The 18,704-nt window shown below is 45.5% G+C and overlaps 1 protein-coding gene across 14 annotated transcripts in view; it reads right to left on the bottom strand.

The window, feature by feature from the left end:
• Positions 1 to 139: 139 nt before the first annotated feature.
• LOC120524802 (R3H domain-containing protein 2) overlaps positions 140 to 18,704 on the bottom strand; it is an 82,343-nt gene continuing 63,778 nt past the window's right edge. For 3 of the 14 annotated variants that reach the window (XM_039746541.1, XM_039746550.1, XM_039746551.1), the window contains 16 exons: positions 11,064 to 11,159; positions 10,629 to 10,678; positions 10,394 to 10,447; positions 9,941 to 10,155; positions 9,708 to 9,844; positions 9,513 to 9,614; positions 8,248 to 8,502; positions 7,767 to 7,893; positions 7,524 to 7,684; positions 7,297 to 7,439; positions 6,997 to 7,097; positions 1,524 to 1,696; positions 1,298 to 1,436; positions 1,123 to 1,217; positions 938 to 1,022; positions 140 to 861 (listed from right to left, as the gene is read on the bottom strand). In XM_039746541.1, coding sequence (XP_039602475.1) covers positions 560 to 861; positions 938 to 1,022; positions 1,123 to 1,217; positions 1,298 to 1,436; positions 1,524 to 1,696; positions 6,997 to 7,097; positions 7,297 to 7,439; positions 7,524 to 7,684; positions 7,767 to 7,893; positions 8,248 to 8,502; positions 9,513 to 9,614; positions 9,708 to 9,844; positions 9,941 to 10,155; positions 10,394 to 10,447; positions 10,629 to 10,678; positions 11,064 to 11,159 — 2,235 coding nt within the window. In that variant the 3' untranslated portion in view covers positions 140 to 559. Of the gene's footprint in view, positions 862 to 937; positions 1,023 to 1,122; positions 1,218 to 1,297; positions 1,437 to 1,523; positions 1,697 to 6,996; positions 7,098 to 7,296; positions 7,440 to 7,523; positions 7,685 to 7,766; positions 7,894 to 8,247; positions 8,503 to 9,512; positions 9,615 to 9,707; positions 10,156 to 10,393; positions 10,448 to 10,628; positions 10,679 to 11,063; positions 11,160 to 18,704 lie in introns of all 14 variants that reach the window. The other 11 variants (XM_039746546.1, XM_039746543.1, XM_039746542.1 and 8 more) reach the window with 11 other exon arrangements.

Here is an 18,704-nt window from a genome sequence, read left to right as displayed (position 1 = left end):
CAGGGGCTGATTGGTGTGTTTTTGGAATGTGCCAGTTGGCCAGGTGAGGCACGACCCTCTCCCTTTTGTGAAGCAGTCATGGCAGAAGCACCAGGGGTTGGGGGAGGAGATTTGGAAAGAAGAGGCGCAGACAAGTAGCCAACACTTTTTTTTTGCTTTTATATTTTTAAAAACAAAATAACAGATTAAATAAAATTTACAGTAGACATCATTGTGCACTTTAAATACTTGTGATACGCGCTGCACAGCGGTCAACCAAATAAAACAAACTGGCAACACAAGAGAGGAAGAGGAGGGGGTTGGAAGAGGAAGAGAGATGGTTCCACTGAAATCACTGAATTTTTTTTTTAATCCGTAATCACTTATATAAATATAGAGAATCCAAAAAAAAAAAAAAAAAGGAAAAAAAAAAAAAAAAAAAAAAATAAAAAACAAAACAAAACAAAAACGCATTACGGGAAGCCACAGCAGCAGTAAGGCAAACAAAAGCCAACAAAGGCAGCCAAACGGGGCGGGGAGGGGGTATGGGGCTGGGCAGCGGCAGCAGCAGGGCGCTGCCCTACTGGGAGCTCGCCCGCTCCAGCACCCGCAAGTCATAGTTCTTTTTGGCAGCTCGCAACTTGAATCGACTTGAGGAGTTGTTCAGTTTGAAGGAGGCGCTCTGGGCGGCCATTGTGCTGGGGAAGACGGCCACAACCGTGTACAGATTGGCAGGGTCGTTGCCTCCCTTGCCCCCTCCGCTGCCATCTTTCAGCCACTGGATCTTGGCACCTGACATGGCCAACTGGTTGAACAGCTTTTCGGCCTCCGTGCGGGTGATTCCTTCCGGCAAATCTGTTACTTCCAGGATGCGACTGACAACTGCCAAAGAAGAGGAGGAAATTAGCCAAGGCTGTCAAGGTGAAAGACACGTCACGGAGTGGACCTTCATCCTTACCTACGTCTGTGGTGCCCAGGTCTGTGGATGCAGACTTCAGTGTCTGCCGCTTTCCTCGACTGCTGTGCTTTACTCCAGCATGTCCCTACAGGTGGCACAAGGAGGAACGCCATGAAATGGCTGCATTGCAGCTTAATACCACCCACACCCAACCCCTCTGACTCCGATTCCCTTTCCCTTTTCACCTGATGTGTCGAGTAGGCAGACTGGCCATGGAGCAGTGTGGGTGGGCACAGGCTGTACTGCAGAGGCTGACCTAGCAATGAGAAGCGGCCATCACCTGAGACAGGAAACACAAGGCTTGAGCGCAAGCGGAAGAGGAAGAGGCCGTGAGCACAGTGGCCCATTAGCAAAGCTCACCTTGTGCAGGTCCAACTGGCCGAGGGAACTGTGCGATGAGAGGGAGTGGGGGGCCCAGGCCAGTGCACACGCTGTTGGATGGGGACGGAGTGGGTGACTGGGTGGGAGAGGTCAGCGGGCTGCTCATTTGGTTGCTGGGCTGTTGCAGACAGAGGGAGAGAGATGCATGAGCAGTGTGTTGTACGGCGAGGGAGCAAACGCTTCAACACACTTACTGTAAACCTACCACCTGGGGGCCATTCTCAGGCTTGTACACCTCGGCAGCCTTTGGAGCTCTTTGCTCGACACCATAGTATTTACAGTGGTTCCACTGGACCATCGAGGGGTTTTGGGGCGTCTGAGGACCATTGGGAATGCTCAGCTGCATGACGACCATGCCGGGGCCCGGAGGTGCTACACCTGGCAGAAGAACAAGAGAGAAAGTACTTTGGGTTACTGGCCGTAAGAGCATAAGAAGAAGAGACCATCAGTCCGTCAGGCTTTAATAGATAACGAAGCTGACCACAAATGTCATCCACACACTTAACACAAGCTGCTTCCTCTTTCACCGATACCATCTATGAGAACATGGACTGCCATACAGGAATGCTAGAGAACTTCTGTGGAGCTTTGTCTGGAGGTTTACTGTAATTTACCGGTTAGGTCACTTGTGCTAGTGAGTGTGGACTAAAGATGGTGGAGAAAGGGTCCGTGATCAGTCACCTGGTCAGGAAGCAAGAGTCGCAGGAAGAGGACGCTGAATTTATTACTTAGTATAAAGAACAGAAACCACAAAGGAGTAGTAGCAAGAAGTGTATTACTCCATTTTAACTCTCCCAGAAAGCTTAACTCCAACAAGATGGGTGCCAAGCCCGTGTCTGTGAAGGAGGTGCTCCATTTTGTTTATTGCAAGAGGGCATTATGATGGTCTGCTTGGCTCGGATGAACAAGACTTGTCCAAAAGGTACCCCAAGAAAACAAATGTCTACTAAATGAGGCTTTGATATGCCACGGGCCAACTCTCTCATGATGGATTCACTTGGAGGATTAACAGTACACTGTCAGGTAGGGCGCTGAATGCTTTGTCATTCACCCTCCATTTTTGTGGCTTTATTCACACACAGACCAAAATGTCAATGTATCATTTACACTAGGCCTTGACCGCTTTTCCTGAGATTTATTGACCAGCTTTGTCCATACTGGTAAATGTTTGGAATTGCCCTAATGTGTGAAGGGAATTCATGAGTTTGTGCCTGTTGTGTTCTGCTATTGGCAATAGTCAAGTCCCACAAGATCTTAAAGAAATCTTGGGGGCTGTTGTACTACCCGTGGAAAGCTTTGACAACCATAGCTACCATAGCTTTTGCTGAAGTCTGAACACTCCACCAATTGTACAGCTCCCTCACTAGTGTGGGTAATGCATGAAGTGTGGCAGCCCATAATGGGACACAGCACTACCAGTCCCCTCCAGTGCCACTTGTTGTAGTGATGGTCACTTTCCTTTTACTCCCTTTGCCGTTTCACATATTCATAACATCAGTGAAAAATCACCAAAATCTTCAGCAAAAACATGAAACAAAGGGGTTCAGTTCCCAAGTCTGCCACAAGAGTGCACTGAAGTCACAGAGAACGACAGTGCTTGGAGACTGGAGGGTCCACAAGAAGAGAGAGAAGGGAAACAGAAAAGCCTTGGGGTTCATGCTTTCCTCAAGCCATTCACAGCACACCATGAGAGAGTGTGAGTGTGTGTAGGATGGCTCGATTCATTTGTGGCCTCAGAAACAGCATGTGCATGTATAATCATCATTAAACTTCCCCATATAAAGTATCTATCTATCTAATCTCAAAAAGGGGAGCTCCATGAGTGAGATGCCACACATTACACCAAGGCTGATGAGAGCTTTGGTGCAGTGTTACCTATAAAAGGCAATAAATGGAGACTGACATTAGAATGTTGCAGGGGTGTGTGTTCACTTTGAAAGGTGCTATATTAAAATAAAGGCTGATGAGGTAGCAGACACCTGGCATGTAAATCACAGAAACTGGCAGAACATTCAACATGGCAAACACCACATAATTTATGTACACACTTGGCCACATTTGTATTGGTAATGTTAACTTTTATTGTTTTAATTTAGCGGTCAAGGCAGCGTGCTACACTTGTAGTCTGTCACCACAACTGTCAAATTCAAGTTAAGCAGCAATTCCTGGTAGTGTCTCTCCTTCAGGTGTGCGGAGAGGTCACACACCCCGGGAGCTGTCCTGCATATGTCATGCCTAGCAAAACAGGCCTTCTCCTTGAGCCATTTATCTTGTCCTTGTCACGTCCGCTGTTTCAGGTCATTTCAAAACAAAAATCTTCCAGAAAGTACTGCAACGCGAGTAACATGAAGGCATTTGATAAGGTATCACATGAAAGGTGAAATGATCAGACTAAAAAAATGGGTATTCAGGGCACCGAGTGTAGGTGGGTAAAAAAATTGGCCCGAACACCAGATGCAAAGGATTATGGTGAATTATAGTAAATCAGATTATATGAAATGGTGTCTCCCTCAGGGGTCTAGCTAGATTTGTAGGTGATACCAACGCCAGACAGCTATGGCAGAATTGGTTCCATTGTTAAAAAGGGATCTGGACATAAAACAGTAGGGGCCAGATGTGTGGAAAATGAAATGTACTGCAAGTAACTGTAAGGAATTGTCAACAGGAAGTAGAAATATTAGATTTGTATGCTTAATACGAGTTACGAGACCAGATAGTACCCCAAGGAGAAAAAACATGGAGTCGTTGTGGACTGGAAACTATTTACATCTGGACAGTGCACTGAAGCCACTAAGAAAGCTAATGTATCATGTGATGGGGTTTTACTTTATTGTAAATTCTGTTAGAATCCAATTTTAATAAATTGTTCACCAAAAAAAAAGATGTTATATATTTCACACCTGTTGGTATGGATCGTGGACTATCTTACAGACAGACCTCAGTATGTGCGTCTCGGGAACTGCAGGTCCGACTTTGTGGTCAGCAGCACAGGAGCGCCGCAGGGGACTGGACTTTCTCCGGTCCTGTTCAGCCAACATACATCGGACTTCCAATATGACTTGGAGTCCTGCCACGTGCAAAAGTTCACTGATGACACTGCTATGGTGGGCTGCATCAGGAGTGGGCAGGAGGAGGAGTATAGGAACCTAATCAAGGACTTTGTTAAATGGTGCAACTCAAACCATCTACACCTGAACACCAGCAAAACCAAGGAGCTGGTGGTGGATGGTAGGAGGACCAGGCCCCTCATGGACCCCGTGATCATCAGAGGTGACTGTGCAGAGGGTGCAGACCTATAAATACTGGGAGTGCAGCTAGATGATAAACTGGACTGCCAATACTGATGCTCTGTGTAAGAGAGGACAGAGACGACTATACTTCCTTAGAAGGCTGGCGTCCTTCAACATCTGTAATAAGATGCTGCAGATGTTCTATCAGACGGTTCTGGCGAGCACCCTCTTCTATGCGGTGGTGTTCTGGGGAGGCAGCATAAAGAAGAGGGACGCCTCACGCCTGGCAGGCTCTATTGTAGGCACGGAGCTGGACAGTTTGACATCCGTGGCAGAGCGACGGGCGCTGAGCAGACTCCTGTCAATCATGGAGAATCCACTGAACAGGATCATCTCCAGACAGAGGAGCAGCTTCAGCGACAGACTGCTGTCACCATCCTGCTCCACTGACAGACCGAGAAGACCCCACACTATGCGACTCTTCAATTCCACCCGGGGGGGTAAACGTTAACATTATACAAGATTATTCACACTCTCCACCTTTGCATTTTTTTTTTTTTTTTAAACTTGCACTGCACTTTTCTCTCTCTTTAATATTGTTTTTTTATCAGTATGTTGCTGCTGGAGTATGTGAATTTCGCCTTGGGGATTAATAAAGTATCTATCTAGCATGGTGATGGGCTGAGTAAAAGTCAATAAGAGGTGCTATTTTTATCAAAGGAGAATCAATGCAGTTTAGGTCTGACTACAAGTGGTGACTCTGTTTGCGAGTATAAATTGTTCCGGAAACGTCCTTGTAATCCAAAGCACTCGTATATCAAAGCGAATTTCCCCATAAGAAAAAATGGAAACTCAGATGATTCATTCCACAACCCAAAACTATTCATATAAAAACGATTAACACAAAATATAAAGTAACAATACATCAAACAAATTAACCTGCACTTTACCTTTGAAAAGATTCGTGGCTGGTGTGAGGGAGATGAGAGAGAGGAGGGTTATAGTGTAGGACGACTTTCACTCTAACTAACGGAATCCCTGCTATCTGCTGGCTCACTGGAATCCTTTTTCTTTTTTTTTTGCGACCTCTCCAATGACAGTTGCTTTTGCCTAAAGAGTCACTACACTTGGACACTAAATTAAAAAACTGCTTTATGCACTGTAAGGTTTCTTAACTCTTTTGGGATTCCCCCCCAACAGGGCGACACACGGAGGAGTGTCCCAAAGCAACCACAGGCTCCCAGCGCAGTAGAAGTTTGCCGTAAAAGCGAATCCGAAAAGATCAGAGTCATGCTATAAGTGCCTGCTGTCGATGGGTGATGCAAGTAACATTATAAATGCAGGGCACAGTATAACTTTGCCACTTTTCAGGTCATGACCCTGCCTGACTGCTGTGTCTGTGTATTAAGCAGAGTGGCAGATCCCGCTACAATAAATAAACGCACTGTTCCTGTTTCAAGCTGAATAAAGCTGGCTTTTCTAAAGTACTGAGACTCAGCTTCGTGTATTGGGGTGCAAGACAGCGACTCACACGTTACAACACACCCAACGTGGTCACAATGCTATAGTAAGCAGTATACGCTCGTATGGCTGTTGACCATATGAGTGAGGCACGGCAACTGAAACCGAGCATGGGAGATGATTACCCACAATCCTGCAGCGAGACACAGAGAACCGGCTCAGTTGTGATCACGTAACGCTCAGCAGACAAAGTGTATACATTCTACCCGTAATGCAAGACCTCACTCATTTATCAAAAATGTATAAAAAATTTTAGCTTGTCTTGCAAAACATTCGCAGACCAAGTTACTCGCAATCCAAGGTTTTACTGTATTTAATAATTGTAATAAAAATGTCCGGGCAGCACCAGAGAAGGTCCAGAGAACAGCGACTACTAGGCTGATTCAAGACCGAGAGGTATGAGCTATGAGGAGAGATTGAAGAAGTTGTACCCTTTCAATTCAGGGAATTGGAGATTAAGTGCAGAGCTGATTCAAGTATTTAAATTTAGGAAGACAACTACAGCAGTACAGAAGATCCAGGCCGTTACTCTCAAACACACTCTTCAACAAGAACATGGGGAGATGGCAGGAAACTTGTTTAGGACAGATTTTACACAAATGTTGGAATGTTTTTCTTCATGCAAAGAACCACAGACATTGAATAAATTACCAAGCAATGCCAAGGAGAGTAGGACTTTATGGACTTTCAAATCTCAATCCAGTGTTATTTTTCTGTGGCCCTGATGGGTTGAAAGGCACGTTCATCACACAGGGTCAAATGAAAAGGGCAGTTGGCTTAGACACTATGTTCAAATGTTAAAAAGGTAAACTATACAAAGTCTAACATCTGGGCTGCATGCAGACAGGACAAATGTGCTCGAACTGTAGACAACCACATGGCTACACTTGTTACACGTGGCACTGTATGTCACAGTATGTCACTTACCTGAATATTGCTGCTGAACTGGAGGTGGGTTGCATGGAGAGGGTGACTGGGGAATCGGGTACTGTTCTGCACCAGGAGGCTGCAGGAATCCTACAGATGGGCTAAAAGAGGAAGAGATACAATCAAGGAGTATGCCAAAGAAGAAGAGATCCAGAAGAGACACAAGGCACAAAACTCGACACAATAAGGGAGAGGAGAACAAGATGGAGGAAGGGGCACAAACTGAAACAGCAAGAAGGGACAGACAACTTTCACGCAGCTCTGCATATGTTGTTCCCAGGCTATGAAGCTTCTCAATACCTTGTGCTGGTTTGTTGTGCTGGTGGTAGGACACTGTAGTAGACTGGCATTGCTCCACCCTGGACAGACTGGCTGGCAGGGACCATTACTGGTTGCTGGTAGCTCTGGGGTACCACCTGTTGGGAATCATTGGCCACAGGAACCTGTAAGCAGAAACACACAGCAGGTGTGAGGTGGCATTCACCACCTGGTTTGGGAGAAGGATAAAGACCTAATCGCCTACCTACCTGATAGGAAGAAAGAGGTGGGTATTGGACCATCATGCCTTGCATCTGGTTGTTAATATTTCCCCTCTGGCCATTCATGAGGCTGGGATTCTGGGGCTGCTGGACTCCCATCATGCCCTGGTAAGCCTGTTGCTGGTTTTGCATCATCGGCTGCAGACCTGCTAGGGATGGTAGTGTAGGCAGTAAGACACCTGGGCCCGCTGAGCACTGAAAACCCTTAACTAACAATTGAGGAGATCTTACCAGTCTGTTGCGTTGGCTGGGCCACCTGCTGGTTACGCTGGGAAGTATATGACACCTGGTGGGGAAGAGCCCGAAACTGCTGGCTGGAACTTGGGTACTGTCCTGGGGGGTAATAGGACACTTGGATCTGGAGAGAAAAGGGAGTAGGTGCTGAGCTGGGAGAAAAGATCCCGAGTAGCCGTTTGTGCGCGCACACACACACACACAGACACGTAAGCTTTCTTCTGTGTAAAAGTGTGTGTAACAGAATTCACATACATGGAGTAAATGTCAGGTGTGCAATGCGATTTAAATGAGATGGAGGGGTTTGTGGAGCAACACTGGATGTGTGCATCTGAACTGAGTGCAATGTCACACATACATGGCTGGCGGTCAAACTATGCAATTGAGATGTGTGTGTGTGTGTGTGTATATACACAAGGAAAGGTTAGGCAAAAGACAGAACTTAGTACACATGCACATGGCATGACGTGTCACTCACCTGCTGGGCTGCTGCAGGCTGCAGGTAACTCTGTGGAGGTGGGGCCTGCAAAACCGACTGGGCAGGGGCAGATCCAGGCTGGTAACCAGAGGCAGAGATGGGCTGCCCACTGGTTGCCATGATATAGTTGGCTTGTGGTGCATGCTGGGTCAGGACTGCAGAGGGAGGATAGAGGGCAGGTGGGGGCTCAGCTGCTTCACTAGACCCTTGCCGACTTAGAGTCATTTGGGTGAACTGGGAGTTGAGGTCTTCTGCCTGCACAAGGAGAAACAAATGCTCAGTGCATGCCCATACTGGCCTGCTATATGAAGGACACTGCATAAGCTAAAGTAGCTACAGACATAATTAAAGTGTGGGCTTCATTCAGGCATCAGCCAACAAGTAAATCTCGGGCGACAGCAACTGGGAGATGAACAGAACTCACAATCAAGCTGCTGAGATATTAATGGCACAAAGTGGCACATGGGACTAGACCTGAATTACAAGGGTTAAAACTGCTGAGCAGCAGCAGTCATATGCTTAATAATAACTATCAAGTGCAAGTATCCAAGAGGAGAAGAACCGACACCCACCATGAGATACAAATGAAGCGGAGGACAATCCTGATACCCCAATGTATTTGTCACCAGACAGCACTGACCTGCTCAGAGGTTATTTTTCACACATTGAACTGCTAACATAAAGCTGCGAGTCTCCCCTATTCACTCATTTATTGCACAGCGGTTGCATGAATGCAGAGACCCCGCTGGCCCCTGTGTGCTTCCATGTACCTGCTGCCCACCCACCGCCACTTCACCTCTTCAGTGCTTGCTGGCCACCTATAAGTCACCCTGCATACTACAGTCACACGAGACCGAGGAACACAAGAAGGAGCTCACTTGGCAGGACAAGTTAGCCTCTTCTTTGTTATTGTTTTACTTCACCCTCTTTAACCCTAACACTAATGGCGCAGGTCTACACTTCAAATCAAATATTTCTCTTCCTTCTTGATACCCTATTGACCGAGATTAAATGCACTTTTACAAATCTGTCACTTAGATGTGGGGCACCTGGGACAGACAACGTGGTTGGCCACACAAGTCAGACCCCACTCCTCACTCCCCAAAATGATTCTTAACAAACAAGAGCCAGCTGATACCAGGCATGTGGCACAACCAAATGCTGTTAAACAGCAAAGGTGAAAGCAGGGCTTGGCTGATATCTGAATGAACAACAGTTGGGTGCAGAGAGAGAAAAAAAAGAACGTGCATGAAAAACTGAGGTACCATGTTGTACTGCTGGGGAGGAGAGACGGGCAGGAGCACCTGGGGGCAGGAGCTGGCTGAATACTGCACAGGCTGCGGGGAGGGCTGCAGGGCTGGGACGGGCTGAGGAGCAGCAAGGAGAGAGACAAACCCAGACAGAGTTAGCAATCAAGATGACGTGGAACTAGCAGAAAAACAAGCTGGCTGGGGACTCACCTGTGCCATGAGGTGGCTGCTCAGGGGAGGCTGCTGAGGAGTGGACAACAGGGCCGTTTGTGAGGGTGCAGGCTGTGCTTGTTGCGCAGAACATGGCAGAAGGCTTCTCCCAGGCGGCAGCGGCTGAGTGCAGGCGTCTAGCAGAGACAGGAGGCCAGTGGAGTTGAGGTAAAGTAGTGAGGAACGTGGAGAGACGTGGGGACACAGCCATTTTTGGCTCTGGAGAGGCCTACCTGTCCGGGGCAGCCGGCTGCTCCCAATGCTGTCTCCACGTGTGAGGATGGAGATGCCACTGAAGCTGCTGGCCTTGGTGACAGGGGGCCTCAGGGTGCGATTGGAGCTATCAGAGTCAGTGCTGCTCCAAGGCCTGGGCTCAAGGCACTTGAGCTCGCTGTCCGTGCTGCTCTGTCGGCTGCTGGATGCCCGGCTTGAGCTATCCCGATTCCCCCTACAAGAGACACCATGTAAGTGGGCTTAAGGAATGCAATCCACTTCCACCAAATTGCCCCTTTTGACAACGGCCACACCAAATAAATAAATAAAATAAATAAATAAAAAAAAAAAAAAAATCAAACAGGGTGTTACAGAGTGATAAAAATGATGAATATTTAACAAGCAGCCATGCATGGGCCAGAAAAGCAAAGAGCACAGCAGACGAAGCACGGCGTGCAACACCACGCAAGTACCTAAAGATCTGCCGTCTCTTTTGAGAGCTAGAGGAATAGCCATCTTTGGAGAGTCTGCAAGTCACATAGAAACAAGCCTTTAGGAGCTAGAAGACCCCTGACGGTCGCTCCAGGGCCCTCGGTGTCTCTCTGAAGCGGCTTTAACATGCACCGCAGAGCCGGAGCAATGGTGGCTGACCCGCTCTTACCAGTGCCCACTACCCTGACCTGCCCCACTAGATGAGAAGAGCCTCACCTGCTGTCAGCGATGTAGCCATTCTGGGAGGACTGAAAAGAAAAGAAAACCTGCAAATTATTCAGAGTTTGTCCACAGTCCTAATGCAAGCCAATGCACTCGGGGTGCTGTTACTGTTTACCTTGTGCAACAATTCTCCTGTATGCTACCACAAAGCTTGTGCATTTAATTTGGGGAGAAAAATATCTGTACAGCAAGCAGAGAGCAACATGCTTGTACTAGATTCTCCGAGTCACACTGCGATAGCCCGCAGTGACGCAGCTGGAGACAGCCATCCACCTCCTGGCACCAGAGATGCCCTACTGCCACAGTGTCTGCAGTGGAGTATAGTGGAAATGGCATGCACTGACAACTAAGGGGTGGGCACTTAGCCAAAAGAGAATGTCACTGGGCTATAAGATACTTGGCTTCACATAGCTCAATATAGAAACTTACTTCTCGAGCAAATATGCGGTCTCTTGCTCTCTGGTACTCCTCTTCCCTTTCTTCTATTGATTTGCTTCTTCTGCCATCTTGCAGAGGGACCCTGATCTATAAAGTGAAAACAGCAAAAATAAAGCACTATTGTTAAAGCTGACATAGACCAGGGGTGGGCACTGTCGGTCCTAGAGAGCCACAGTGGCTACAGGTTTTCATTCCAACCCAATTGCTTAATTAGAAACCAATCCTTGCCAACCTCAGACCTTATTTAATTTTATGGCTTGTTAGTCTGTGCAATGTAAGTTTCTTATATCATAGATATTTTCCTTTCCAAAGATATTATCCAATTTTTCACTAAGTGTTTTATTAAATCAAACAGTGCATGATGAACACACACAGATATAACTGGAAAAAAGCTAGCTGGAGAAGTGCTGGCTGCTTTGTCATTAACAACTTATTGCTAATAAGGAGCCATTAAAACGCTGAATGAAGCAGTTTAAGATTGAAATAAGAAATTGAGGGTGGAGAACGTTAACAAGCAAACACTAAAAAGAAGTATCAGAATGTCACTTAAGCAATAAGTGCATCATCAAGCAATAATTAACTTTCTCATTAAGAAACTGGGCTGGAACAAAAACCTGCAGCCACTGCGGCCCTCCAGGACCAACATTGCCCACCCCTGACATAGACCAACACTTGACTGACCAGGGGAAAAGGAGTAGAAGGCATGTTGGAGTGTGTGTGTGTTTTTTTTCCCCATGAGAACCCTAAATCCAAAGAGGATTGTTTCATTTATGTTCGGTAGATTGCCCAGAGGGGACTGGGCGGTCTCTTGGTCTGGAATCCCTGCAGATTTTATTCTTTTTCTCCAGCCGTCTGGAGTTTTTTTTGTTTTTTCTGTCCACCCTGGCCATCGGACCTTACTTATTCTATGTTAATTAATGTTGACTTATTTTTATTTTTTATTGTGTCTTCTATTTTTCTATTGTTCATTTTGTAAAGCACTTTGAGCTACATTTTTTTGTATGAAAATGTGCTATATAAATAAATGTTGTTGTTAGTAAAACCAACAAAAAAAAAAAAAAAAACAACAAAAATCTCCCTCAATCTGGTAGGGCAGGTGCAAGTTTGTACATGGGGGCCAAGTAGAAAGGACTTGACTCGGAACTGCACTCGTTAATCATGCATTAGGCCACACAAAGGCCAAAACTTATGACAGGACTTACTGTCCTGCTCCAGTTCCTCCCCCACACTATGCGACAGGGGGGTAAACGTTAACATTATACAAAGTTATTGTCTGTAATACCTGCATTGTTATCACTCTTTAATTTAATATTGTTCTTTATCAGTATACTGCTGCTGGAGTATGTGAATTTCCCCTTGGGATTAATAAAGTATCTATCTACCTCAGGACTGAATCTGTTGAAGGTCCACCACTCCATACCCCAATAAAACAGATCAGTAGGCTTAAAAATGTGAAAAACAGGATTCACAGTCTTTAACTGTTCCTATCATTATATATTAAATTGTAGCGGCGCTACTGGGGATTGAAACTTCAACTCCCAGCAGTCCCTGACTGGTCGTCTGCTGAGGGTGCAGGGGCTGATGGGTACAAGGAGGCCGGCGTAACATTTAAAAGGGGCCAGTGATACAAAAGGAAAGAAGAAGTTTTGTGTGTCTGGAAACTCCTGTCTGTTTACCTGTTTGCTACCTGTGCAGTCTTATTTGGTCCTGGAGATTGTATCCTGTTTTGGGTGTATGGACTGTCTGATGTCCTGTCTGAGGATTTGCTGTCATCTTGCAAAGAAAGGAGTGCGCCTGATCTCATTCATATGCCATCATCATCATCATCATCTCATCAGGAAATACCGGTAGGACTGACCTTTACATTCATTTACAGCCTGCTGATCTCTGGACTGTCTACCTCCGTCATCTTATTACATCAGCTGCCGTTTTCATGGACTTCATTGTGTGTGGTTTTTGTTAGTGGTTTGTTATTGTTGAATTTGTGTTTAATGTACATTGCCGTAAGGGGAACTAGGGTTGGATCGTTGTAGTTTGCCTATATTTCATTTATAATTTTTTTAATACATTCTTTAATTTGTTTTACTGTGTGCGGTTCGTCCCTGGAATCTCCACCAAAAAAATAAACAAATCACCGTCTTATCAATGGTGTGAATCAAAATTACTGTTTCTTTTATGTATTTATTTTTTCTAAGGAAAACACAAACACATGAATTACTATTGACACATTTTCTGCATTTCAAGTCGCCAGCGCTTCCCTGAACACTTGTTGAACATGGTCTTTAAAGAATGTGGACAGGCCTGGTTTACGAGGATGGCCACTTCATTGGTCCCTGAAGGTACTACAGACTTGCTCTTTTTCTACCTAAATGTTCTCCCTGCCCGTCAGTAATCATCAACTGTCAGTTCAGCTGTTCTTGCCAGGAAGGGGACCCAAAACTTTCAAAATACAGTAAATAAGCACACCTTCACCACCCTCATTCAAAACCAGTATGACCTGTAGGAACAAACACATACAGCATATGAAGCAGCCACTGGAGGTGCCGAGGAATTCACTTAATTGGAATGGCAAATATTTTGAAAACTAAATGAATGTTGGCAGATTCAATAATCAGAATCTCCAGTGGTTATTTACTGGAATATTGAAACCTGGGAATTGTGTGGCTCTTTCAGATCCTTAAAAATAATCACATGCTTTATGAGCCCACTACAGAAACTCAGCCTCTTTAAACCACAGGAGAAAACAGCAAAATGAAGAAGGGAAGGCTTTAACACAAACTTGCCCTGTGGGTACACTTGAGGGTTAAAAAACATCAGCACATGTCTCTTATCATACATATAGAATATCACGCCAACTTCAATGGACTCACGGTTCTCGTGCTCAAGACACCGCATACTTAAAAAGACATCAATGAAGGTGACTGACTGTGGCTTGTAGGGGGCATTGCATCAGTTTCACGTAATGTTGGATCGCTACTAAACTCAAAACTCCCAGTCATGCAGAAGCAATGGGTTTGTGTCCACCCTGAACCTCCGATTGCATAGAAGCCTGTGGTTTCATTTTGTGTAGTTGATAAAATGGACATTTGCCAACATCTACTCTAGTGACGTACACTTGGACTGGATTAAGAAGAAAGCCAACATTTACTTCTGGGATCCGAAATTTTAAACTGCTGGTACCACACGGTTACCACACATGGACAGCGGAGCGAGGCAGAAACACCGGTATGATAGCCAATGAAAACAGATGGGGAGCTCTTACGAAAGAGGCAGGACGCTGCTAAAATCTAAACAGGAACATCTGTTGCCAAATTTGGACTGCAATGAAAAACAAGGTCAGAGTGAGCAGAAAATGGTCAGCACACCAGGGGGTGACAATCCATCTCGGTTTCTATTGATGGTCCACTTGTTAAACCTGCTCCTGTAGTCAGACATCTTGGTGTTTGGTTTGATTCATCACTTAACTTTGAGTTACACATTAGGTCTCTTTACAAAATTTCATTCCACCATTTGCGTTACATTGTCCACCTCTGTCTATTTCTGTCCTTTAATGATGCTCAAACTCTGGTTCATTGTATCATAATGTCTCGTATTGATTACTGTAATTCCCTCTTCATCGGCCTCCCTGCAAAATCTACACAGAAGCTCCAGCTCATTCAGAACTCCGCAGCCAGAGTCCTCACCCACAAAAAGCGTTTTGCTCACATCCCCCCTGTTCTCTCCCAGCTTCACTGGTTACCGGTTCCATAAAGGATTAAATTCATGATTCTGTTTCTCACCTTTAAAGCCCTACATAACCTTTGCCCCCTCTACCTCACTCAGGTACTAGTTCCTTACACTCCTTGTTGCTCTCTCAGGTCCTCGAGCGGTCATCTCCTGACTGTCGCACGCACCAGACTCTCCACTCTGGGAGGGCAGGCAGTTCCTTCAGTACTATGGCCCTTCAACTCTGGAAATCTCTTCCTCAGTCTCTACAGGTTTGGTCCTTTTTCTGCACTTTTAAATCTCAACTGAAAACTTTTCTCTTCTACAAACTTTTGTCATCTGTGTAATTTTTTATTTATTCTGTATGTAAAGCGTCTTTGGGTTTGTGAAAGGCGCTCAATAAATGAAACTAATTATTATTATAGACAATCTCTAGGGCTCTGGAGAAGCAGCTAAGCAGGACTTGTTTCTGTGCGAGTTTAACATGATTATACACTGGATGAACATCATGGCCTATGTTGTGAAAAGCCTTTATTGTCACTGTGCACAGGAGACTTTGTGCTGCAGGTCTGACAGGGTGACTGGCAGCAACAGAGCCATTCCTGGCTTCAAGGACAAAACAGGGCCTTGAAATGCCTGCTATTGACTACTGCAGGCTGGACAAAGTCTCCTCTTCACAGTACAAACTGACACTTGCTTTTTTTAGATTACTGTTAAGCTGTGATTGAAGCTGTTGTGCTGAGAGGTGCTTGTCACACAAGCTGGTGACCCTCAAAAACTTGTCTTCTGATGAGGTGGGGACTTTAGCTCTGCCGGATCTCTTCCTGGCAGTTTCTCCCAGTTTGCTTTTGGATTGTGTAGGACACTACTGGACTTATGTTCACTTTGATTGTTTTTGGGGGAATTTCTCTAAATGAAAGGCGTACACTTCAAAGGGTAATACTAGTTTGCCAATTATAATAATAATTATAGTAATAATGGCAATTAACAAATGAGTATTATCACTGGAATATCGTCCAAGCAGTACTTCAGAGGGTGTAGTAACACCATCTGTTCCAACTCTGCTATAAAAGACAGAAGGCTTTAAATATTCAACAGAAGTTGGGACACCTGTGCAAATTGTTTGCTTCAACTTGCAAAGCTCCATTTACTTCAATTGCTGCAGAACACCTGCAGGTTGCAACCTATTAGTTGTTCCCTGACAAAGTCAAATTCCTAATATTCTGAAATGTCCTTTTTTCAGTTTTTTTCAAACCTAAACTTCAAATTTCTGGCAGTTTACTGCTTATCATTTCACCATTTTAAATCATTCATTGCATTCAAATGGTTACATGTGAAGAAAAACTCAAACACCTGAGGTGTTCTAAACTGTTAGTTCAGCGGTATATATTAAGTTCAATTTGTGAATTCCAAGGAAACTTCCATTTAAACAAACTCTTTAAAGTCTGCGCTGTCAGTGAACCATTCTGACATCCCTAGTAGTGCCAGCGACGTCTCACTGAACCCACATTGGGATGAGGAGCAGAAAATGTAAGAAAATAAATGGCAACTGATCCGAAACATTAGATATTGCAAGATTTGTTTACTTGCATTATTAGGGAAAACCTCTGCGGTTTTCCCAGTTGATTCTGGGGTTCGTCAGCGGTGTGTTATACTCCTACTCTGTTCTATGCTTGAAAGGACTGGGTGTTGGGTAAGGTCGTGGGGTCCAACGGCTGTGGGGCATCTGTTGGTGAAGAAATTTTCATGGATCTTGACTTTGCTGACGATGCTTTGACCTTCGCAGAGTCAATTGAGGCTCTGATCGGGGGTCCCGAGAGACTGAGTGAGGAGTCCTAATGTCTGGGCTTGCGAGTGTCCTGATAAAAACAAACATCCAGGCCTTTAATGACCTCTTGGGCACGGCCATCAGCAGTGTGTCTGTCTGCAGAGAGCGTGTTGACCACGTTCATTGAGAGGTTTACTTACCTCGGCAGGGACATTCAGGTCTCTGGTGACTCTTCTTATGAAGTCAGTAGATGGATTGGGAGAGCATAGGGGTCACGAGGTCGCTGGAAAGGGGTGTGTGGCGCTCCTGAGATCTATGCAAAAGGACGAAGGTCTAAGTCTTTAGAGTCCTGGTGCTCCCTGTCTTGCTATATGGTTATGTGACATGGATGCTGTCCAGTGACTTGAGACGAAGACTAGACTTCTAGAATGGGCGGTTGCTCATGGAGTCCCGAAAGAAGCACATGACCTGCATTGTGAGGGAGTGTCAGTTACGGCACTAGGGCCATGTGGCCCATGTGGTCCCCCGAAGGTGATCCGGGTCGTAAGATCCTCATTGTTGGGAACCCGAGTGGCTGGACCAGGCCATGGCGTTGCCCACGTAACACCTGGCTGCGGCAGATAGAGGGTCATTTCCAAAGTGTGGGACTGGGCCGTGTGTCTGCCTGGAGGGTTGCAAACCGGGATCCCAAGTTGTTTTGTTGTGTAGTGAGTGTGGCAAGGCGCTGTACAACTGCTTGCTCCCCAACTTGACTTGCATCATTAGATGGTTAAAGAATATTAATGAAAAGTAATGTATAAAAGAGGGGTCAAACTAAAATGTCAGAATCTCACAGTGCGTTTAATTTTCCAAATCTATTTTTTCGCCTCCAACTTCAAAGCATTTTGTGTGAAATCAAACTTGTCAGTTTTCCCATGAATCCTTAATTTCAGAACTCCTTCGTTTGGTTGTTTTCAAAGCTTCTTATGTGAGTGGTCACATTTTGTTATTGCTTATGCCAGGATACACATCCAGAATAAAAAAAAAAAATCACTTGGTCTGTTGTTACCTGTACTCAAAAATATCTGTAAGGTAGCATTAAAATCTTCAATGTACCATTCAAATACATACAGTGTGCTTCACTTATGGGTTATACTCATGAACAGTAGCCTGCCTTCACAAACCAAATCAATGGCTCAAACTCAGTGTTGGCATTTTTGTATTAAACAATAAAGTAAGCTGGTTATTTGTCCTACTAACTACGTGTTTTGGAGATTACATGTCACTTTAGAAGAAGGTGTTTGTTGTCCTTTGAAGCATTGAAACATTAAATAAACTATGTTTTTGTATTACAACTGGGGTAACTGGTGCCATCGCTGGTAAAGACAAGCCTGAGAGGCACTTCCTCCGAATTTGGCCTCGAACTGCTGCAACTGTTGTTAGCGCTGCCAGTCCTCCATGCGTAAATGTGGATGTGTGTGAGGGACCCCTCCTCGATCTGAAACATTGAAGTGCATGTGAATCGGACCGATTCTAGGACTGCTAGACATTTGTAGAAGTGTTCATTACAATCAGAGAATGAATGTAAAGCCTCCATTGCTTCATTGGGATCACGTAGGACACTATTAAAAGTGACTAAACTATTTCTTCCAGCTCCTCTTACAAATGCGTGACAATACAGTGTGTTGGATGCCTGGAAGGACCAGGACAGGAACAATACCTCCCTGGGCCACAAGAAGGCATCCGCCCTGGTCTGCATGGGGGCCATGGGAACAGAGCTTGGAAGCTAATCCCTGTTGGGGCCCATGGCCACCCGGACAATTATGGAGCCCTGGATGGCAGCACATCCACCACACCAGGAAGTGCTACCGGAAGAAGAGTCCAGGTACGCCCGGAGTGCTCCCAGATGCAAGAGAAGCACTTCTGCCACACCAGGAAGTGCTGCTGGAAGATCAGGAAGCTCCTGGAACATATCTGGGGCAGGATAAAAGGGGCTGCCTCACTCCATTCGAGAGGCCGGAGTCGGGTGGGAGAAGATAGAGCTTGCGAGAGAGGAGTGGAGGTGGCTGAAGAGAAGTGAAAAGGACTGAGCTTGTGGTTTGTGCACAGTGTTATTGTGTGGTGCAATAAAATTACATGTTTTTGGGACATCTGGAGTCCGTGTCGGAGTCTATGGCCGG

This window comes from Polypterus senegalus, chromosome 3 (genome assembly GCF_016835505.1).
Source record: "Polypterus senegalus isolate Bchr_013 chromosome 3, ASM1683550v1, whole genome shotgun sequence".
NCBI lineage: Eukaryota > Metazoa > Chordata > Cladistia > Polypteriformes > Polypteridae > Polypterus > Polypterus senegalus.
The sequence above is the reverse complement of the archived record's forward strand: the minus strand, read 5'-3'. Positions and strand labels throughout refer to the sequence as shown.